A 24,353-nucleotide genomic window follows, 5' to 3' on the forward strand; every position below is an offset into this window, starting at 1 on the left:
AGCTAAAATTGACAAGATGAGGACTAAGGCAGCAAGGCCAAATGACATTCAAGGCTGAGCTGCACTGGCAGCTCTAGGGAATGACAAGCACTGTTTAGGTCTGGCAAGAGCATAAGGAGTAGGAGTTCGGGTTAGCTCAACCAAAAATCATCAGAGGTAGGATAAGAAGCTCTGGTTTGCACACCCTATCAGCTCAGAAAGAAAAGAGGAAGAAAGATGAGGACTAAGGCAGCAAGGCCAAATGACATTCAAGGCTGAGCTGCACTGGCAGCTCTAGGGAATGACAAGCACTGTTTAGGTCTGGCAAGAGCATAAGGAGTAGGAGTTCGGGTTAGCTCAACCAAAAATCATCAGAGGTAGGATAAGAAGCTCTGGTTTGCACACCCTATCAGCTCAGAAAGAAAAGAGGAAGAAAGCACTCTGATCTTCCCAAGAATATAGTAAATCAATGTATTATGAAATGCATTTCAGTCACCTCAACATTCTCCTCATGATTTATTTAAAGCACTGGACCCAGGTGTGTCTCATTTCTTTCTTAACATTCCAATCCTCTGTAAGTGTATATGGCAACAAGGACCAGAGTGAATGTGCTGTCACCCAACTGCTTGCTTGAGGTTATAGTCCTTTAAAAAAATGTGCTCTGACATTTTTACTTTTCCATGTTATAGAGCTCCTATCCAAAAGGCAAGTCGTAAGAGAAGAAAAAAAACTTACTTAAAACAGAATTTTCTGTTTTGAAAACAGTCCTCCTCTTTCCCAGTCTCATTGTTCCACCCATATCTCCATGATTGTGCTCTGGCATGTTAATAACCTGTAGAGAAAAGTTGTTTAGACACTGTTTCATCCAACAAATAAATTAAAAAACTCAACAACTGCATAAGAGGTTGCACAGACTTATAAACGGCAACTTTATATATTTTTCCTCCAAGCATTCCCAATTATTTATCTTTGGTTTTTCTAATGATTTGTTCTTCAGTATTGGCACTCTAATAGACTGAGAATATTAACTAATTGGCAACAAAGGTTTTTCATTTAATGTTAAGATCAACAAAAGCACTTTCTTTCAAAAAATATACCAAAATGTTAGCAATAGGATAACTCTGCCCAAAGCTATTCTTTGCGCTATGAGAGTACATAGATTTTTAAAAACTCAAATTCATTGAACAAATAAAAATCCACCAAGTGATAAAGACACCATCTCTGAAAAAAAAAGTCCCTGAACCACACAGTCTTAGAGGCTGAAACATTATCTTGGGTAAATAATCCTCAGCCATTTCTTATATTGTTCTTTATACACAATGTTCTTTCTTATGCTAAGAGGCAGAAACAGCTGTCTTATCAAGTGAGACCACCATCTCTTTTTTGGGAAGTGGGAAGAGGAGCAGGGCACACAGCAGCAGAGTGAAAAGAAAAGAGAACACTTGTAACAAGATGATAATCTAATGTTGTAAAAGCAGAGTATGAAAAGAGGTGACTCCAATACGTGTGTGCTATTTCACATTATATAGGTAAGTAATTTATCACAGGGAAATGCAAAAACATTCTCACAATTCACCTCTACTAAAAGGTTCTTCAGGCTGCTGAAGAATCCACAAAACACTGGGTTGCCTTGTATGAAGAATACACTATTTAATATAACATTTAAAAAAGAGAATATACACTACTGGCTTGGAGGAGTAAAGCAATTGGGTCAAATGGCTGTGACATGGGTCAAGTGAAACCCAGGATGGTGGGATACATCACAGCTTAGTGGAAAGAGGGAACTTAGTTTTAAAAAATCCTGCAGAGTCTCACAATCAAGTTTAGAGGAAGACTGTCTCAGAGAGGTAAAACAGTTCAAACTGTACAAACGTGAGCCAAAGCTATGAACTACTCACTTGTATTCGCATTTACACAGTCAGTGAAGAATGTAATTGACAAAGGTTCTAAAAATACAAATATTCACATATATGGGTAATCTGGAATTGGATTTTTATTAACCTTAATTTGCCCTCTGGGAGTAATGAAAATAATTTCTGATGATACACTTCATAAAGTGAAGTTATTCAATTTAGGAGGGATGGTGGAAAGTGCTTAGCCTCTGGCCTTGTGCCAATGCATTTCAGCTGTGTAATTATCTCTGTATAACCTTATACCTTCAAAATGCTATTTATAAGCTATATACTCATTATAAAATGTCATGAGCAGTTGTGATCAAACCAGTGGGACATTACAAATCCTCTAATTACCTCTCAAATCACAAAGGTGAGGACTATGCAGCACATTCAGCTAAAGAAAACAAACCACAAACTCAAAAATTTAAAAGCATTCATTGAATCCTTATTACATTAAAAAATATGAGCTTGTCTGATTTTACTTGAGACATTGGAACAGGTTGCCCAGGGCAGTGGTGGCTGCCCAAACCCTGGCAGTGATCAAGGCCAAGCTGGATGAGACCTTGAGCAGCCTGATCTAGTGAGGAGGTGACCCTGCCCATGGCAGGGGAGGGGTGTGACTAGATGATCTGTAAGGTCCATTCCAACCCTTAAATTCTATGAATTCTATGATACTTTATTTCCTTCCACTTACTTTCAGTTTTTCTCCTGAAGTAGTGGCCACAAAAAAATCACAGGACATCAAAAGCAGTTAAAATGTATGCAGCATACTGTGTGTATATGTCAAACACTCTGACCCTCTGAAATCAAGCACATGTTTTCCTTGAGGTGGTATTTACTTACCTACCCTCATATTAGAGATAGCTTTAAAGTTGTGCTCCCCACTCTTGGTAAAAGGGAGACATGTAAAAAGCTGCTATGGAGTACTTCAAGTATATACTGCTCTTCCAATAACAAATTTTTCACTTTAATGGCTTTTTTGCAAATATTTGCAGTTGCAAAAAAAAAAAAAAAGAGGGTTGGGGTTTGTTGTTAGTTTAGGTTTTCTTAAGTTTGGAGGCTAAAGGCAAGTTTCAACATTCCTTCATTCTCAAAAGTGTATCAAGCACCTAAACACTGTCCTCTACCCTCAATTTTACATTTTTCTCCCTAAAAATTTAGGGCAGAATGTTTTGGTCTAATTTTACTAAATGCATTGTGGCAATACCAAGGTGTTTGGGCTTCCCCCTGCCCTCCCCTCAGGAAAATAAAATATATTTCACTATTTTCACCTTTCAGTATTTGCTGTAGTAAGCTATTCTATCAGAACACTTCAAGTGTAATGCCATAAACAGAAGGATACAGATGATACAGTGAGTGGGATGGTAACTTCTTGAAGGAGATTGCTCAGCTCTTTCAACTCCTTAGTTAAAACATGGGCTCCAAATGAAGTGGACCTGTCTAAGCAGATTTCACTAATTTACTGTACTCAAATGCATACTCCAGGAAGACTCAGGAACATCAGTTAGCAAACATATGGCCTCCTGTTCATTAAATGGGGCCTAGTAGTTTAAAGAGGTTATGGCCATACTCTCAGCTCTTCCTTATTTCAGTGGGAAAAAACAAAGACTGGATTCATATGAGTCCCACTAAAGCTCTAGATAACAGCCTGGAATGAAGCCAGGCTGTGAGAGCACAGCTGCATCTGCTCTGCTGAGGGCTTCTGTCACCCTTTGGGTCAGAACCCAACATGGGGGTGCAAGCCCTGGAAAAATTCCACTGGAGAAATGGACTTGCAGGGGAGATTTGGGTGAATTTCAACATAAATTCTGTGGGTGTGTGTCAGCTCTCCATCTTCCCCAAGAAACAGAGAAGGCTTGCAATAGTAACTTTTGCAGTCATGTGAGCAGAGGAGCCACTTATGAAGTAGTACCTCGGAGCTACTCTGACTCTGGACCTCCCTTTTGGATATGCTCTGTGGCTCAGATGAACTTCAGCAACTATCACAGCACAGCCCTCAAAGTTTATGTATTACATCAGTTTCTCCGCAACAAAGTCTGTGCAAGAAGCTTTTGAAACCTAGGTGGCACTGCAGCCCAAAGACAGTAATGATAACAAGAAAGGCAACTCATATTAATTCAAAAAATTTCCATATTTTACAGAATTGACTTGATCATAAAAAGATGAACTTCCAAGTGGTGGTCACTTTGAACAACTGTGCAACTGAACAGATTCTTCAGAGTTTACAATTCCTGACACAGAATAAATCAGCTCTTACTATGCATCATTTCTTTAAAGGGCAGAGAATAGCACAGAACAACACGCATTGCAAGCAACAAAAAGTATCAGTAGGAAGGATGCAAGAAGAAATAAGGCATCAATTAGGTCTTCCTTACCCAGATCTCTAAAAACTGACAACACTACAGGGATTTTACAGAGATCGTGTATTATAACCAGACAGCCAACATGAAATAAATAATGATCACTATAACATAACACAAAGCACATTCTAGATATAAACCAGTCTGATCAGTGTTAAGTCATGCTACTGATGAATAATGACTTTAACTAGCCATGAACAACAATCTTCTTTCAGAAATCTACTGCTTGGATTGTTTCATTGTTGTTAGAAAACACATAAAAGCTAATGAGAAAAACTTTCAAGCCCATACTCAACACAGAGCAACCAAGGCGCTCAAAGCCCCACACCTATCATTTCAGTAATCACCCCAGGACCATTATACTTTGTCTTTGTTTTGCCTCATGTCCTACAATCCCATTTTGAGAAATACACCTACCCTGGTTACCCTGGCAAGGGAAAGGTGGGAGTAGGGGGTATCTGTTTGGGTTTTGTTTGCAGGCTTGGTTTTTGGGGCGTTGGGGCAGAGGGGAGCATTACTTGATTTGAACAACTCATTGGTAAGACAGTTTTGGAAGCATGTTTTAACAGGGGTTTTTTTTGTCTTTTTACTCTGCCCTTGACTGGTGAGCAAGAGATTTGTCACTGCTGAAATGAACTGCTGTATGTGTAAGTGCTGATCAAAGCATCAGGAGATGTCGTGACCCTAAAGATTAATTGAACACTGAAAAGAGGCTCTAAGACAGCACACAAGAGATGTGCAGAGGGAAAGTTGACAGGAGCAGGGAATACAGTGACAGGTACTGATGAATATTAATCCCTGTCGAACACAGCTATGAAAAAACCCCAGCAACACAAACTGACAAGGACTCAACCCAAACTTAAGGAACTCATGCTTTTATTGACTCTTCCATCACTTCTCTGCAGATTAGTCAGTACCTGCTAGATTCAATCTGATCAATCAATCACAAGTTCATCAATAAACAAACCCAGATGCCTACAAATAACATGTTTATACTAACATTTTAGAAACAATAGTACAAACATTCTAAAAAAAAGTTGACAGATGCAGCACTACGAGTGGTACTGACAGCTTCCAACTTGGCAAGTAAACAAAAAAACTCACACTTTCCCTGTTCATTCAAAACCAAGGTTCGAACATTTCCAGATACTGAGAGAAGGTGCAAGGATCACACCTGCCTGAATCCCATGCTCCCTTTCCCCCAAAGTTATCCTAGTTCCAAGCAAACTCCATCATGGCCCACATTTCTAAAGCACTCTAAGACTGAACTAGTTGCCACAAAAACTCCTGAAGGTTTCAGACTACTCGGTGCTCCACCACTCTGAAGTAATGTTTGTTTTTAAAAAGATGACCATCATCATGTATAAGATTAAAGCAGAAATCATCAACAGCTGACTCATGCACTTACATATTGATACGTGTAACCAGCTTGCAAAGCCCTGTCCTCTACTCTCTTCACTAAACTACAGCACAGTATCCAAACATTCCAACAAGTACCAGCTTAAATTTCTTAAACTCTTAAAATCCACTAGACTACTATCAACAATTTTCAGTTTGGGTGATCCTCTTTCCCACAGATTTGTTGTTTTCTCTTTTAGAACTAAGTAACTGCCTTAAAGCATTTATTGAATGAAAGTCTAAAAGCTCTCTAAAAGGATTCTGCCTGAATAAGCAGAAATTATGCTACAGAATATTTTGTAACATTTTCTCCAGAAAAAGTCATAAAGGATGTGACTTCTTCTCAAACAGTGTTTACTCATTCATAAGCATAGTGCAGTGAACTGAGGAAGTTAATGGAGATGTTGATATTCAAAGCCCATATAGATATTGCTTAACGGCATTTTAAGAACTCATTCTAGTTATTCCAAACACACATCCCAGAGTCAGCTTAAAGACCTAATCAAGCAGAAAGTTTCAGACTGTTTGTGTTAGCCAAAGGAACAGGGTCAGACAGTGCTGGCTCTAGAAATACACTGGAGTGCCAGTCACACCATGCCACGGGCAAGATTTACCACAGACTTCAGTAACTAAAAAGAAAATGTAAGAGTGTTCTCAGGCTTTGGACTGGTCCAGCTCACATTATAATTAATGACCAAATACTCACTAATTTAATTTCAGAAAGATCAGCACATCTGCAGCTAGGAGAAATCCTCCTTTCTACCACATACATCTTTCAAAAAAACAGAACTCTGTCACTGCCTTTGAAGGGGACTTCTCCAATTGAAATTCATAGTAGGTGAAATTTTGCCCCTACCAAATGCACTTAAACCCACATCAGGTATATCAGAAGGAGAAAGGAGTGAAGCAAGTATGTGTCTCTGACCATCCTAAAGCAGAGGAAAGAACCTAAAGAATGAGATCGAGCCTGGTGCTTTCTTCATCAAACAGGCCAGAGACAGAGGTCAGACAGGGCTAATCAAACACACACAGCCTGAGACTGTTTAAACAGTAGTACACTTAATGGTCCCTGACTCGGAGAATGATTATATCCTACAGGCAACTGCCATGGAAAACGCAGTCACAGACAAGTCCCATTAGCTAAGCTACGCTAAGTAGCCAAAAAGACATGAGACTGTCCTTAGTAGAGACAAAGCACAGCACATGTTTTACCCTCAAAACTATTCGTTGTTGTTATGCACTTCCTCTACCCTGAATTCCCAGGCAGGGGCAAGCATCCATTCCACTTATTAGCACTACCTTGTTAGAATCACTTGATCATCAGTTATCTCTGCCTTCAGCAAACAAGGCAGGAAAATTGCTTACTTCAAGGAAAGTAAGCAGGAAAACTGCTTATTTCAAGTGGTCACTATTCCAGACCTTCACTGAGAAAAAACTTCCAGGCAATGCTCAGTATCATGACCTGCACTACCCCAGTATTTCTAGAAGAAATTCCATTAATCTGCCATAAAAATCAATATCCTCATAGGGAAGATGAGAACAAGCAACAGAATTTGATCCCTTTTCCCTAAAGTAATCACACCACCACCAGACTTGTGCGTAAGACTGCCTGGATTCCAACCACAGATCCTTCTCACAGAATGGCGTCACCAAGCATCCTGATATCCTGTTCACCTTCCAGATCTGCCCAGTGATGATTTGGTACTTGATAATAAGGGATGCAGAAACAAAATCATCTCTTTTAGAAAGGAAGTGAGTGGGCAGCAGGTAGAATTCTCCTACTTTGATTTTTATTCTGGTTGGAAAATGCTTTTGTTGTAGTGTAACACCTCCCAGCTAACTTCAGAGGTCAGATGAAATCCCTGGGCAGGTCTTGGATCAGTTGAAAAATTTGTTTTGAGTAATCCCTCTAAAATGGTACTCAGAACAGCAAGCCACAGGCATTTGTTTCTAAATATTTTTTCTACATTCTCCTCCTTTCTCAGGCCTACCTAGACAGGTGTAGAGACACATTTGCTACAAATATATTGAAAATGCGCACATACGTGCTAAAATATAACAGTTGTTGCAATGGACATAAAATACATAGCTAGATTATTGATTTTATATATTGGATATGAAAATCATTCTACAGAAAGGAGAACGATTTGATTAGGAAAAAAGTAACAAAAGAGTACTTTGAACTTGAAAAAGTGACTGTAAGTTTTCAAGCTCAACTCAAAGAAGAAAGAAGTGCAAATGCTCCCTAGAGCTTGAAAGCCATGTCAGTTATAAGGATACAGACCTAAAAATATCAATATTTTTATGATTTAACATGTTTTAAGAGAGATCACTTTATTCTTCTGTGATTCAGACTGATAAAATATTTTAACATTATCTGACAATACATGCTTGACTGAGATGAGCATAAGATGATTTTACCAATTAGTTTTAGTTACTGTAAATCTGATTAATTAATATCTGATTAATTAAAACATCTGAGGTTTTAAACTGAAGGAAAAAATACACAACCACATTGGTTGATTGCGCCACAAGAAAATGCCTTTTTTAGAATTCGGAGTAAATGAATGAAACAGGAATAAAGGATTCTGGCTCCATAAGGATTTCTCTGTTACAGATATGTAGGAAGCGGCCCAGTACCACCCTTTCCAATTAGTATACCATGATTCATATCATGTCCAAAGACCAGTGGCAGACCATAAGCTTTAATGACTGATCAATCACCTTTTGAAACCCGCACCAGAATTTAAAACCTGACATTTCTACATTAAAAAGAGAATTTTCTACTAGCTGGGCTAAATTGGTATCTCTGATAGGTCAACATTTTATGAAAATCAGCTGAATAGAAGGAAAAAGAACACACTCAGAAATAAAATTTCCTAATGTTTGACTCTTAACTTCTGAGAACATCAAGCCCATAACATGACCCAGGATCCCAAGGAAAGGCAAAGTAGTGAGAAAATATCTTGAAATGTTTCAAAGACACTGCTGAACAAGCATGTTAAACTGCTACAATCTTTTCTGCAGTTTGCATACCTTCCAAAAAGAATCCCACTACAGCTGTAGACAACTGCAGACAATTGTGAAAATAAACTGTACACCCAGTGCCAAAATCTTGTGCCAATCTGAATCTTTTAACAAGCAGCTCAGCTGAGTCCACTCCAAAACCACACAAAGCAGCCAGCTCATGCCAACCACTCCAACCTTTAATTGAAGCAATTTGTTCTGATGAGCAAATCTATGTTCTTTTCAACTCTTCTTTTACATTTAAGCTGTAACTTTATAGAAATAAAACCAGAGGTAGATAATGAAGAAATGTAGATAATGAAGGCTAGAGTAGTTCTCATACTAATTTACAGTACAGTCATGCTTTTTCCTACCTTCCACCCCCTTCTTTTGTTTGTTTCCATTTTAGCATTTTGAAATGGCATCCCATAAAGGATCACAACCAGGAAGAACACTGTGCAAGCAAAAGTAACTGATTTTGGAAGGGAAGCAGGATCACTTTTACTGTTTAAACAGAGATTCATATCTACCATGTAGGTACCTTTTCCATGCATTTTTGTATTGTCCTCCTCTCTTCCTCTTTGAAAGCTTCTGGTTTGGTTTAATTCTGTTTAAATGTTATGCCACTTCCCTCACCTCTACCACCTATTCCTCATAACAAAGCAAATCAAATGAAAGGACCTATAGAAGTGAAGTTTACTGGCCCATTACTTAGTGGTCCTCCCACTTTAATTTACTAATGTGAGAGATTCTTGTAATGTTAAGCTTATGGACTAAGAGCAGAACAGACATACTATAACAAGGAATTTCTAGGCAGAAAGCCTATGGCACAATCACTGTAATTTTAATTACTACTCTTATCTTCTATGGCATGCCCAAGACAATAAAAGTACCTTGGCCTACCTGGTCGTTCATGCCTGTAACTTTGCCTCTATTACAGAGAACAATCTGAATGAATGTTGGGTATCTCAGGCACACAGAATGCACATCTAGTCTTCTGGAAAGCTCTCCAGCATCAAGTAATGGGATTTTCGTCCCCCATAAATTCAGTAGCAGCAGTGGAGATTACTTCCATGAGTTGTTATCCTCCCTCCCATACATAGAGCATAACATTTCTTATTCCAGCTGGGGAACTGGAAGAGCTGAAGTAAATGCTGGATATCACATAATTGTAATCAAGGCATTGACTTTTAATTCCAAGATTTCCTAAATCCTATAGTTTCCTATTGTAAACTACATAAGAACAACTAAAAAACAAAACCAAGAACAAGACAGAATAGGGTGATAATTGCAATGACACAACCTTAACCACCTAGATTATTTTGCAAAAAAGTACCTGGGCATTTTCATTACTGTCTGTCCAGCAACAGTACATTTCTTATCAGCTTCAGAAAACTAAAACTAATTGTATATATTAATATCATAGCAGAGATTAATTACCTTGATTACCTCTCCCAGCCATTTTAGGGATACTTTGCACCACATGTTCTGCATTACATTTAATACTTTCCTGCTTCCACTCAGAAAAGCTTCAGCTGGCCAAAGATCATCTTGCCTGGAAGAATCTGAATTCTGGTAAAAGACTTATGACCTACAATCCAAATTTTTGTTTATTTCAAGCAAAAACCATGATGTCTCCCTTTTGAGGAGCATCCTTCCTCTCTCTTTCTGCCTCCTCCAAAACCCTGATAAACATCACTGTCCAGATAACAATTAAATTCTGCACTTCTTGTGATTCTCCTCCCAGCACATTAACTCTACCCCTTTCAACAACAAATGACAAGAATTCTTTGGAATTCACTTTCCTTAATTGTGTTTATAAAGGTATCAGGGGTCAAGTTCAGACTGAGCTTAAAAAGACAAGTGGCTTGACCCATTGTATCCATGCCACCTACATCAGCAGAACCCAAACACTCATTGCTTCCTCCTCCAACACAGCACCAGTGAGCACTAATAGGGTGCTTGGATTCATACACGAGGCCCAGAGTTAACAAGACCGTACAGACATACCTGTGCAGTTTGTGTTTGCTAACAGATCATAAAACCTGAACTGCAAATCTTACATATTCATTTTTAGAAATGAACATGGTACACACTTTTAAAATATGAACCGATAAGAAGAGTTACACGCAACAAAGTAAGAAGAAAAAAGCAGAGAGGATGTGCATGTGCAATACGGAGAACCATTAGCAAGAAGGTCAGAGAGAAGAGAAATGCATCTTCAGATCACCTCTGATTTAGCAACAAGATTATGAAAGCCTACAGGAAATATTTCACCAATATTGTTTCTAAGAAAGTAACATCCACAGAATCATGTCAGCTTTTTACTACTACAGATCAAGTAGACATTTAATTAGCATGACATCAGCCGAACACACCCAGCAGAATTCCAGACACTCTCTGTGAAAAGGGTGGGTGGCCAGGTACAGATTAATTCTACAGATAATGTGGTGATCCACTCAAATGCTACAAATGTTTACTAAGCAACCAAAAGACATTGCTACACAGCAAAAGTTCTAGCATGTGTCACCACCTGGCACAGTGGCACATGACACGTAGCTAGTGCATCACTAGCTCTTGTACAAAGCAACAACCTCACAAGGGCAAAGTAATCAGTTATTTTATGATGCCCACGCAAAAGTAATTTTTATCCTTCATCTGCACCTCCAATAGTTTGTTTCTAATGGCAGAATGAAGAGTCAGAGGACATGAGAAAGAACTTTTAGTTAAAAAGTACAGGTTGACAGTGAATTGCTGTCAAATCCTCTGCAAATGCAGTTCTGTCGTGGTTCTGCCCAGGTCCCCAGTATGGAACATGTTATGATCACATACAAGCCAAGGATGGGAGGCAAATAAATACAGAATAAGTTCACAACATAAGAAGCAGACCATTCACATCTCATTAAATACACCCACCTGAGTGCTCCTCTCTGCAGAGACCAGAGCACACACAGAGAACAATACAATCCAGCTGGAGAAACACACCAAAACATGTGGCAGCTTGAAATGCTCATCTAAGCCATAAGGTAAGCAGTGCTGTCCTGCCTTAACATGTACAACATGCCTGCACAGAACAGTTCTGTGAATGCTCCTCACCCATCCATACTTTACCAACACTATATATACCACCCCAGAGCATCCTTAGTTCATTCTGAAGTGACAGACTATTCAAATATATTGCAGCATTGCAAAGACAAACTTGGGCATACAGTCCTTCATTAAATGTTCTCTGCTGGTTAAATCAGACACTGACAGATATTAACCTATGTCCAATTCATCCAGAAAAATGTTTTGTACATAGCATAAATTTCCTTATTTGATTTACAATTAGTTACACATAATTCTTTATGTATGTACTGGAAAGGTCAAAGCCTTTTTGAAAAGGTAAGATACAATTCTACTTAGAAAAAGCCTTTTTATTAAGAAAACCTTAAGAAAGGCAAAAGGTAGGAGGTTATTAATAGCAAGAAGGTATCCTTCACAGAAGCTAAATCTTTGTCCAAATGAAGATAAAGAAACAGAAATACTTTTAAGTTAAATATATAAATCCCAAATTATTATTCCCCAACCCCCAAACATTCAAGGAGCAACTTGTAAAAGGCACCAGTAATTGAGAGCCAATTATTTTCTTTGATTTAAGGAGAAATATCTGGCATTGTGAAGTTAATCAACTATCAGGCTAAACAAATAATACTAAACACTCAAAAAGACTATGACCATGGCAAAAAAAAAAGTGAATTCTGCTTGTGTGCACTGTCAAGGAGTTTGAAAGGCATTCCCAAGCTAAAATCCTTCTTCAGGGGAAACTGATGTGCCCATCTCAAATTGAAGTGTTAAAAGAAGTGGTTACAAAACAAATAGACAAAATAGACAGTACGAAGTCACTGGAAACAGAAGGTACTCATTCCATTTTGAAGCAACTGAAGGGTGAAATAGCTGATGCAGTACCAGTGGTGAATAACCTTTCATCAGCCTTGTCACGCACAGACACCGAAATGGCAAATGCTTCAGTGGAGATAGAGACTTACAGTCTGAAACATGTGATGCCTGTGCTAGGCAGCCTAGCAGATCCTTTAACAAAAATGTACAAGTAGGGAGCACCTGGACAGCTGTAACAGGTTGTGACACTGCCAACAAAGATTTTGTAAAGGGAGAGACAGGCAAAGGGTCAAACTGGTCTTTGGTCTAGGTGGAGCTGTGGTCTGACCCAGTGTGCTCTTAAGTAAAGGTGATACCATAATACGCACTGGACTCAACCAGAGGTGTGCTTAGTTCACAAATGTATTTCATCATCTCAGTTTGGGTTCTAAGAGGAAAGCAGGGTTCTTTCCTTTTAGTTCCTTATCTCAAATAAAGGTATTCCCAAGGCTGCTTGTCACTTAAACTTCAGGTTTTGTTGAGTTTGCAAGGAATGAGGAAAATAAATTCACTCACAGAAGAAGTTTAAGAAACCTTTTCTTTGTTTGCTTAAGTACTGGCCCTCTAAAGTCTCCAAGAAGACAGAGATAATTAAATGTCTCATTATTTTAAGTTCCAGCTCAGAAAACATAGGTAAAAATGAGTTAAGTTGGTTGAGAAGGTGCTGATATATTCACCACATAATGGTGCTAATGCTACTGAATTTAGCGCTAGAGGATTCATATTGTTCCTCCATAGTATCACTTACAATTCTATTCACAGTGAGAGAAACAGCAAGACAGCACAAACCTTGCAAGAACTCTAATTATCTCTACTTAAAATGGATTATTCCGAGAAAGATTAGAATATTTTTTTGCCACAAGACAAAAAGTTTTGCATCATGTCAAGCTGTGCAAGAAAACACTGGTTGCCAATCTGTGTTGTTTGCAGACACAGCATGTCTGCTGTGATTTGTCAAAACTAATTTTTTAGTTTACAGATTGAGCAATACCAAGGCTTTGGTGTTTTTCCCAGGCTCTTGGGCAACTGTTGGGCTTCCTGCTCATCAGTGAAGACCAATGTTAACAGTTCCATGGCAAGTTACATCTCTGATCCCTACCCAGACTCTCTAATTAGCCAGGCCAAATGATAATCCCAATGGAAGACACAGCTAATAAAATTCATATTATCTTTTAGATGCAATGCAGTAATCACCAAGTGGTTTTATACATACATTCTCATTACTTTCAAACATATAATTCCAGATTCTTTATAGCTAGATATTAGGGGGGTTTAATACGAGGTTCCGATGGACAATAGAAGGTGACTGTGCAGAGGTGATGGGGAAAAGTCAATTTTAGCAAATTTATTAATTACAGTTTATAACAAAATGCAAATTGACTTCTTCAAAGTTCTGATTTACAGATTATTTTAAATTGCTTATTTGATACATTTGTGTAAACTGAGAACTTCCAAACTACTACTGCTGTTACTTATTGAATTTATAATCTGGTTGTGACTTAGTAATCAAATCAGGTAATCAGAAAATCTAAAATTAAGCTAGATATACAAGCACTATCCTTTCTTGACTACAATTTTTGTTAAGTAGCAATAGGTTAATTTCTTTCAATAGGCCATAATCACTCGTACAATATTTACACAACTGGTTCCTGTACACTGTCAGTCAGACAACAGCTACTCATCTTGTAAGGCTCATTAGTTCCCTCTGATTTCATCTTTGGTTTCCCTCATGTCCCATGTTAACTCCTGACTTGGTCAAAAGAGAGGACAGGGGGAGACTTCTCAAGCAGCCTTTTGCTTCCATTGTCCCAAATGCTCATCAGAGAGAACTGAAAGCTATTCATAGTCATTTTGACAGTCTTCCTTCAGAAATAATTTAGCAAAACATCAATTATATCTAGATCCTGATCCATCAAAATGCTAACAGATGAGGGACTTCTACATCAAAAGTAAAGCCATGATTTTGCAGCATCACTTCTGTTATGTTTCACATTCCTAATGAAACATACCCCAGAATACCACTAATAATCTGATTTTACATGGCATGGCTCTCTTGCAGACTTCTGACTGAGAATTAGTAACTTCTAGAGCTCAACTGGTGCATATAGGCACCTCTTCCTCTGAATCAAAGAGAAAGTTCCAAGGTTTTTTCCACCATGCTATTTATTTCTCTGCCCCCACACTTTGTGCTGCTGAGTCTGACCAGGCCAGCAAGGCTGATCTACCTACACAATGCTGAAGGCAAAGAAATTGAACATAGAGATTCAGAGGTTGTTGCCAAAGAAGCCTTTCAAAATTACCTCAATTTCTTTCTCCCTAACAGCATCTCTCATGATTGCTGCTGTTTTCCCCAAACCTACCTGTTCTCAGAGGAATGCAGGTAGTCATTATCTAGCACAAGCACCTTACTCAATATTGTCTCATAATTCCCATCTACTTCAGCAGCAAGGTCAGCACACCTGTAGCAGGGTCATAGTGACCTGAAGGCACAATTCTGATACAAGACCTCAGTGCCTGATTCGTAGGCGCTTGAACATTGTTAACTGTGCCTAGAGCCACTATCCCTACCCAGTGTACAAAGGCATCCACAGAAGAGTGCACGATGGTCAAAAAATCAGGATATTGGTTCTCCTAGTTGCTGCTGTTTAATACAAAAGGCAAAACTGTTTTAGACAGAGAAGGCAGAACCCAGGATTCCCCTTCTTTCACACATGCGCACAAAGAGAATCGAGTATCCTATCACATTCCCATACCATCTCAAGCTTTAAAAGAAAGTGTCACTAACTCATACCGTATCAGGCCCCTGTCTATCAAATCATATTAAATAAATTGTAAGAATACATAATGGATTAGACCCTTCCAGGATCAAGACAACCAGATATTTCATTTCTGACTCACTAGCAGGATTATTACATTGACAGACATTAGTCCTGAACTTGCCTGAAAACAGATTATAACTATTTCTAGGAAAAACAAAACTGGGCAAACGAGTTTCTTATTAATATATTTACACTCTGAGATTTAGGCATCTCAGTGCCATCTAATTCCTAAATTATGTGCCCATGTGGTTTCTTAGGTACACTTGTAGACTTCTTTTGTACAGTCCATCATGTTTGCATTGCTAAGGGCACCAACAATGCTCTGAAAACAAGCTACAAACTCGATTCCATCTCTCCTCATCGATTTTGTATTCAGGATGAAGAAAGATTCTTAGCTACAGCTGTGACATCTAGAGAGTCCAAGCATCTTCAGGGTCAAAGGACAGGTGAGAGAAGACTTAATTCCACCCCAGGAATAAAACCTTCCTAATGCCCCTTGTACTGCGTTACCTTACTTACTTCGCTCTATCTGAAACTCAACAAAAGTCACTTCTCCATAAATCCATATATGCTTTGCTGGAATGGAGATCTACATGTTTTTGATCACTCTTAAGAATTTTGAAAAACAAATCCCAGTTTAGTACAGAACAAGTTTTAATGTTTTAGCAATTACTCTGAATACAGATTTCAGCTGTGGCAGTAACAACCATATTGCACAGCTGCATGAGTCAAGGTTCCAAAAGCAGAAGGATAAACCCTTTTCTTGAAACACATTCTCCCTCAAAACTATCTTGTGCAATATAGAATATCTACATCACAGGGAGTTTCAGCAATATAATAGTCTGCCAGATATGTATGTATGGCAGCAACAGCTGACACATATAGCTACAATGAATAACACATCACCAATTTAGAGCTGACTACAAACAATGTATCTTATTAAATCATTCATCCCTGTAGCTGTCACACCCAGTCCTGTTTAGGGAGACACCTTCAACATCTTATTATGTATACGTCACAAGGGAGGACCTGGAAGATCCTCTTGTCAGGATAACCCATATAGTTCAAGTTTAATTTGTGAGATGAGACAACCCTTTTACACGTCACCACTAGAAGTTTTACAAACAATGGCAATTTTAACATAAGGAATGCATCACCTGTGACACACAAAGGATTTTACAACTCATCCCCAACTTTCATCTAACAGTTACATTCCTCAAAGCAACAGCAGGTTCTCCACGATGGCTGTAGTGCAGTTTGCTGAGCTTCTCACCCGTAATTATTTGATCTTTTTCAGTAAATTTGTTCACTGGATGTTCCTTTTCTCTTAGTCCTTCGTCTCCTTCTAGCCTGACACTAAGAATCCAACTAGCAACACTGAAAGTTCTGCCACAACTCCCCTATTTGTACTACAGTGCTAGTTCCCACATCTGCCAACATACACCTCGAGAAAGGTCCCATGTATCAGACTGACTATCAGTATGCCAACTTTAAAGATTTTTCCTTTTTGCAGACGGGTCAAGAATATCTGAAGATGACTGACTGCAGCTGCCGGACTCATTGTCTGCAGAACTTATCAAAGCCCTTATAGCTGAAATGAACACACACCATGGTAGCAGATGTCTGCATCTCCATGGCTTTCATTATTTGCAAATTATCTACAGTACAACTATTAAAAATATTATTCCTACTATCTATTATTGTATATGTCCCCATATTGAACTTCAGATGTACCATGTGGGTTGGTAATTTACAACAGGCATAGACACATGTACATTCTTTATACTAACACTAGTTCTATGCAAATTCTGCTCTGCTTCTTTGCCCAATAATACATCAAACTTATTTGACACTTGTGCAAGTTTTCTGTGCAAATCAGATAAGGAAACACATGCTCCATGGAATCCCTAATCCAGCCCAATTTACTTCGCTTGTCCCACCACCTTTCATGACTTCCACTCCAGAAAGTAACTGAAATTAGCAAAGGGCTTTGATCTAGTGACAGATGTCTGGAAGCTAGAGATGATGCACAAGCAGTATACAAGCAGAAATAAAGGCACAAAACCACCTCCTGTTCTTTCTTTTCAAATGCACAATATCCACCAATATGTTCTCAATTACAGCAAACTTCACCTTGACATTTCAATACTGCAGCCAGGCTGTAACATAAGCCTCACAAAGATTCCTTAACTAGCTTTAAAGTAGTTGGGCTCACACACATAAAAGTGGTGCTGCTACAATAAAATATACCAAAGGAGGTGGAAAAATACTGGCGGGTTAGGGCGTTAACCCATCATCAGAGGATGAAACAGGATGATTGAGATAGTTGCTGCCCTCAGGTGACAGCCCCACCCCCGTGAAAGGGGCCCCATCCCTTCCAACAGTGTCAGTGAATGGCATAGAAATCCACTTGTAAAGCAACCCAGTTTATAGTCCAGCACGTTAAGGTAAACAAGGAGTATGGATTCACATACCATTCAGCCATCAATGGTGGCAGGAAGGATGTGACAAGGGCTAAAGAGACAGCACCTGAGCTATCATCCCACTTAATCCATCATTAAATGCATGTGACCATGATGCCATAAACTTCACCCCTCCTACCACCAGCAGTGGGGCCCAAACTTCAGCCATCCCTGCAGCTTCTATTCTCTTACTCTCCAATGTGATTGGAATTGCTTGCTCCAAATACGCCAGCAAACCAGTTTACCAGGGCAATACTCACCAACAGGCAGTTCTGAGTGAATATTGAACCTGCACACACACCAATACTGAAAGAAAACGACCCACAAGCATCACAGGGACATGTGTGTGATGTGCATCCCTACACAGACTTACAAGACACCACCAACTTAGTTCTCTTTTTGCTAATGGCTTTGTATCTAAGCTACAATAAAAATGTCAATTCCAAAAGGATACTGTGCTTACTAACATGATTTCTCTAGCCCAAGGCAAAGCCAATTGAATTATGTCATAAACTGCAGGAACGATATATTTTCATACATCCAAGAAAGAGTAGCAAAACACCATAACCCAAGCTGGACTGCTGCTTCTGCACTGAGAGTCAGATTGCACAGACTTCAAAGCTTCAACGACTGTTCTTCCGTGTAGATAAACAGTGCTGTCTGCTAGTCATGTATCATCTAACAGCAGCAATGGTAACGTATTATCCTCCCCTACTTTAGCTCAAATTCTTAGTCAGTGACCAGAATTCCTTACCCCTGGATATCATTGCACCATTGCTAGACCGTGCTGGATAAACTGGACCTATTTCAGAATAGCACTTGTCCTACAAAAGGGTCTCCTGGCAAAGTCAATGTACTGGGACCCATCAAACTGAGTTCTGTGGCTGATTCCAATACAGAGCTCAGAGATGCCACAAAAATTATTGGAGGAGGGCACTGCAGTCCAAATGAGAGTGAAGAGAACAAAAAATGGGGAGATCAAACTACAAATCCCCAACTCTGTCAGTGTCTCATTCAGACAGTCTAGTGTGTTACAGTGCCTTGTGAATAAAAGCTGATCCGAAGAGACGATTCATCCTGAGATGTGGCACCCAACTCCTGAACAGATCACCCAGATTTCCAGACACTGGTCTCTCACTTTCATGGGAAGTTGTTTCAGTAAAACTAGTTATGCTATTTTGCAATTAGGTGGAATTCTTTAATGAACACTTAACAAGTTAACAAGGCTAATGTGCTGAATTCCTTGAGTTGCGATTCCTTGAAACCCAATTATTCCATACCACTAAGCACCTTACTACTACATTTTCAACTCAGGGAGGTGCCTTAGGTACAAAGACAAGTCATTTGAATACTTAGAAAAAAGTTTTGCAAATACTGTAATGTCAACAATACACATCAGGCACACCTTCCAAATGGGATAAAGTAGTAAGATGGTGAAACTACCAGACAGGATCTGTAGGCAAGGACAATTAGTAGATAGGGAGCAGAAACCTTAGCAGATCATCTGGTCATGCACCACTACTAAAAGTTCCACCTTCCAAAGGCAGAAAACAGGATGGAAGAAGAAAGAGACAGATGTTTGGTTTTCATTTGGTTTGTGGAAAAAAGAGGCAGAGAAAAGAACTTGTGATTATCTTATCATCATGAATTACTACAGAGTTCATACTCCAGTTTGGTGTATGGGACTTAGCCTAACACACACAATGCAATCTAGGCCATGACTCCCAGACTTGCTTGCACCAGTACTACTATCTCCCATAGCAGCAGCAGAGGTTGTGCTAGTATTGACAGCAGCAGCTCCTGACTTTCTGCTGTGCCAAAAAGCAAACACGGGACAAAATGCATTTCCAGCTTCATCCCTCACTTGGATTGGACAGATATTGGGGGATGCCAATATCTGGGGTTTAGGGGTTACAGCTGAGTGGCAGGTTAATGGTTGGACTCGATGATCTTAGAGCTCCAACCCTGATGATTCTATGACTCTATGCCTGATTCTGGTTTGGTGACCCTCAAGCTAATGCCAAGCTTTTGTGCTGAATTGGAAATTGGTGTATTTGTCCCCCCCACAAGCTTGAAAAAGTGTCAAGAAACTTGACAAAGTCCTTCACTGTAGCTGGACCCCTCCCTGTAAAATGACATATGGGTTCTCCTCATCAACCAAATGCCTCAGGAGCTATTTTAAACTGCAACACCATGAGCAACCAGAGTAATGAACAAGTAGTACACATACACGGTAAAAGGTTGGACATGACATCTCAAGCAGGATGGGAACCAACTGAAAAAAAGTCAAGAAAAGATGAGTAGGTCCAAGAAGCAGGACTCAAAGGAAGACTAAACGAGGAAGGATTCCAGAATCTAAAAAAAAAAAAAAAAGAGGACAGGGAATTTCACTGATGTTAAAAGCTATTTTTAACAAGGAAGATGATGAGTCTGTTCTCCCTATCTGGGGAGACAGGAGAAGCAAAGGGCTTAAGTGAAGCAACACTTGTGGACATACAACAATACAGTCTAATAGTAAGATAAGAAACCACAGAGAATTGACCAACAATGGGGACTCCACAACCTCTTTATTTAGGGCACTTAATATGTTCAGCAGACATCCAACATAAACATCAGTGATCTCACTCAAGGGTAAAGGGAGGGATGAATTATAAGGTCTTTGGAGGACTCTTCTAATACTCTTCTCTCTGACATTCCAGGAAAAGGTGTATATCTACATGATTCATCTAGCAAAGTTTGCCTGGTCTTCTCAGGAAATCTTCTGCTTACATATTATGGAATCCTACACTGATACACCTGCAGTTCCAAAAACATCCCTTCATACTCAGTTATGAAGGTGTTCCCAAGAAGGGACTGTTTTTCAGAACCTTAAATTCAAGATTCTATTCTCATTTAGAATGCTTCAGTCTTTTTCCATTCCCAGTGTTTTGATTCTGAATAGTAGCAACCAAAATTTTATCCCAGAGGAAGTTCATCACTTGCCTCTGCTAAGAAATAGCACAAAATTTGGAAAAGTGGCTTTGGTATTGGTGATTATCCAGTAAGACAAAGAGCAAGTACCTTCTTAATATTTTAGTTATTTATCTGGATCTTTTTAAAACAAATTTATATTTATCATTTTCCAAAAGGCCACTGCAATAACAAATGCTATATGTATCCCCATAAGAGTCTCTTTCAAGCTTCTTTGAGTGTGCTTCATCTTGAAGTGTAAAATACACAAAAATCAAGAGAGAAAACATCTCCAGGATCACCTATAAAGACCAAGTGTAGTGGAGGATGATGACATGTTTCAGAGATAAAAATATTGCTCATTTCTACTGCTAAAGTACCTATGCCTTTGACTACAGAAAACACAATACCTAGTGCACTGACTCAATAAATATTGCTCATTTCTACCGCTAAAGTACCTATGCCTTTGACTACAGAAAACACAATACCTAGTGCACTGACTCAATGACGAATGCTAGTTTCATAATTAGGGTGGAGCATGCAAGCAACTATAAAGGTTGCCCCAATCTGGGACTCTCACTACTGCTGGACACATTTGAAAACTCCAGATTCTGAGTGAGGTAAGCATAACCTAAACATTCTGGGTGTTTCAAATCCCTGAACCTAACTTAGACAATTTCTTTTCTTGGGAGAGTTGATCCAATTTTACAGGGTAAAAAAAAACCAAACCACCTCTTCTGACCTAGGTTAAGTATTAATCATTTCACATGGTCAGTAAACCAATAAAGAGGGTGTCAGATGTATTTCAAATTCTGAGGATTGTTATTGTCTGCTTTGTTTGCAGCTATTCTTCAAGACAACATCTGAGGAACATGGAACACTTACTCAATGAAAACCTTCTGAAGTATTTTACCCAATATGCCTTAATGGAGGGCAGCACCAGTGCACTGTCCATTGGTGGGCTGAAAAATCTACTTCAGAATCAATTTGCACAGTATCTGAAGGTAAGTTTCACTCTTACTATATTTACTAGTCTTTCCTGTGAAAGGGATAGGAAAGAGGAAATACAGGCAATGATCTTCAAGGCATCTGAATCTTATAAAGTATTTTTTCTTTCAGTCTAAATAACATTGAATCTAGAAAAAAAGACTATAAGCCAAGTAAAAAAGTAGGACATATTTAAAAGCCGGAGACCTGAGCCAATTTCTATCTAGATTAAGATCCCAGCATCACAAAATACAAGAAGGTTTGCCATTCCAGAATGATGCCAAGTAAGGAAAAGAGATGTCACCAAGCTAGAGAGAGAAATACCCATTTCCTGTAGCTGGAAAAAAATCTAGATTCTGATTTTATATATGTTCTCTGCCAAACCTATCCTGAACTGCATTAGGACTCGATTTAGATTCTTCTGCTAGACAAACCCTTAAATACTGTGTTTTGACTAGACGACAAAAGCAAGTTTTGCTAAAGGTCTGAAATAAGTGGCACCGCAATAGAATAATCCAGTATTTTGAGAACTACAGTAATCCAACTTAGCCATTTCAATTAACATGAAATGGCTTATTAGTAAAAACAAAACAACAAAAAACACTAGACAAAAAAGAAACCAAAACCACTAATAAAACACAAAGGGGTTTTTTCCCCTTAAAAGCCATGTTAGAAATTAATTGCCAAAAATTAATAGAAATGTAATGGCAAATTCACAGATGTAATGCTTTTAATATTAGCGGTAATCAATTTAGCACCATACCCATTTTCCCAGATATGGATAAATGGAACTGCTCAGAAAAAGCAATACTGATGTTTTCTATCTGGACATCAGGCACTCTGCAGAAATTTATGGTACCATAATAAGTCAACACAGATATAAGGTAGGAAAAAAGAAAACATTTTAAAAATTTAAATTGTAACTCCAATTTTGGTTTACATTATTACCATATTATTTAATTAGCCTGATCAGGGCTCTTATCAGAATACTCACTGCATCAGGATGTTACATGCACTCTTACCAGACACAACAAATAAAACAAGCTAAGAAGCTAAATTACATTTAATGCATTAACAAGATTTTTTTCAACGGTGAAAACAGTGTTTCCTAGTAAAGAGGGGGAAAGCAGAGAGAAAGAGACTCTCAGATCCTGGTCCAGAGCATAATGAAAGTAGCAACATGTTTTCAAATAGTGCATGCAGTGCCCAAATGAGTATCTAATAGAGGAGTAGGTGGTATGCATGCTAATTTTTACTGGTGACTATGTCCATGCTGCAGCTATTCCACCTGCTCCCTTTCCCACATTCCAAATTTACCTACAAGACCGAAGTAACCTGAGCAATGCTTGATATTTCCCAAATGGTTATCACATCTTTGGCAACATTTTTGGCAGGCAATGGCAGGCTCTGTACTTCTAGTTTAACCAGTAAAACTAGTCAAATACAACACTACAGTAACACTTTCAAGTAACACTGTTATTGACTGCAGCACTTCTTGGCAACATTCTTCATAGAAAAATAGTCAGAGCAATCTGCTTATTACTTTTTTGGTTTTTTTAAATTCTTGTCCTATAAAAACAGGATCAATTCTCACTTGATAACATAATTAAATCGTTGGACAAAAATAATGACGGAAGTGTCAGCTTTGATGAGTTTGTGATGCTTGTAAAAAGGATAACTACTAGAGGACAGTAAGGAACCTGCAAGAACAAGTAACACTGCTTTGAAGAAGAGCCCGGCGTTTGTTTACATTGTATGTACACCTAAACACACAGATTTGTTATTATTTTAAAACTTATGGAATAAAGATTTAACAGATAACAAACTATGTCTATACTGTGTTTCATGCACACTCACTAGCCACACACTTCTCACCTATAATGCCTTGAAATTAGTTTAGAACTACCTGTTTCTATTTCATGCTACATTTGAGGTGTCATTTAACAAACTCTGCTTTACCTGAGCCATTATTTGGACCTCTAGAGCAATTCAAATCACAGTTTCTACGACACACAAAAGGAAAGATGTAGCACTCAATTTGAGGAGTGTTCCCTAGTGTATACTATCCAACACTCCTCCCAGCCCAGTTTCATCATTCACGTAAAATGACACTTCCATACGACAAATAGTTCAGATTTTCAGAACATGAAGTACTTGCTTTCAGTAAGTGTAACAGTGCCAAGAATGATAACTGCATTACATGCTCATTTTCAATTATATTTACATAAACATGCACTTTTTTTGTTATGATTCTTGTAAATGGGAATACATAAGTGCATATATATGAACTGAGTGATTGTCATTGCAATTAAACATTCATTACATTTATTTGGTGCAATTTTAGCCTCTCCACTGCATGATCCCCTGTGATACAAGTGTTTTCACATTTGTAACTCATGGGCATTATTATTTACTTTGAAAGGAAATCAGTGAAAGAAGTGAAATCAAAAGAAAGGAAATTTTAAAGATGAATAATCAGTGGATTAAGCACTAATCCTACTAGAGAACTTGGAATTTTGGACTGAATTTTAACACCAACATCATCCATTATCTTGACAGACCAGTTATATCTTGAAGTTA

The 24,353-nt window shown here is 38.6% G+C and overlaps 2 protein-coding genes across 2 annotated transcripts in view; one reads left to right on the plus strand and one right to left on the minus strand.

Moving 5' to 3' along the window:
* LOC103798425 (CTP synthase 2) overlaps window positions 1-24,353 on the minus strand; it is a 56,327-nt gene that overhangs the window by 14,514 nt on the left and 17,460 nt on the right. The window contains exon 13 of the mRNA XM_009070682.1: window positions 715-811. Within this exon, the coding sequence (XP_009068930.1) occupies window positions 715-811 (97 nt within the window). The remainder of the gene's footprint in view (window positions 1-714; window positions 812-24,353) is intronic.
* On the plus strand, window positions 21,659-23,468 carry S100G (S100 calcium binding protein G). The gene is made up of 2 exons (XM_009070683.1): window positions 21,659-21,790; window positions 23,355-23,468. The coding sequence occupies exons 1-2, from the start codon at window positions 21,659-21,661 to the stop codon at window positions 23,466-23,468; spliced, it is 246 nt and encodes an 81-aa protein (XP_009068931.1).

The sequence above is a fragment of the Acanthisitta chloris genome, unplaced genomic scaffold, assembly GCF_000695815.1.
Source record: "Acanthisitta chloris isolate BGI_N310 unplaced genomic scaffold, ASM69581v1 scaffold12762, whole genome shotgun sequence".
NCBI classification, from domain to species: domain Eukaryota; kingdom Metazoa; phylum Chordata; class Aves; order Passeriformes; family Acanthisittidae; genus Acanthisitta; species Acanthisitta chloris.

What these genes read in the sequence shown, in the direction of transcription:
- S100G (XM_009070683.1), top strand. Translation starts at nt 21,659, where the DNA reads ATGGAACACTTACTCAATGAAAACCTTCTGAAGTATTTTACCCAATAT. An exon ending in AATTTGCACAGTATCTGAAG is followed by an intron (nt 21,791 to 23,354) that starts GTAAGTTTCACT and finishes CTATAAAAACAG; the next exon opens with GATCAATTCTCACTTGATAA.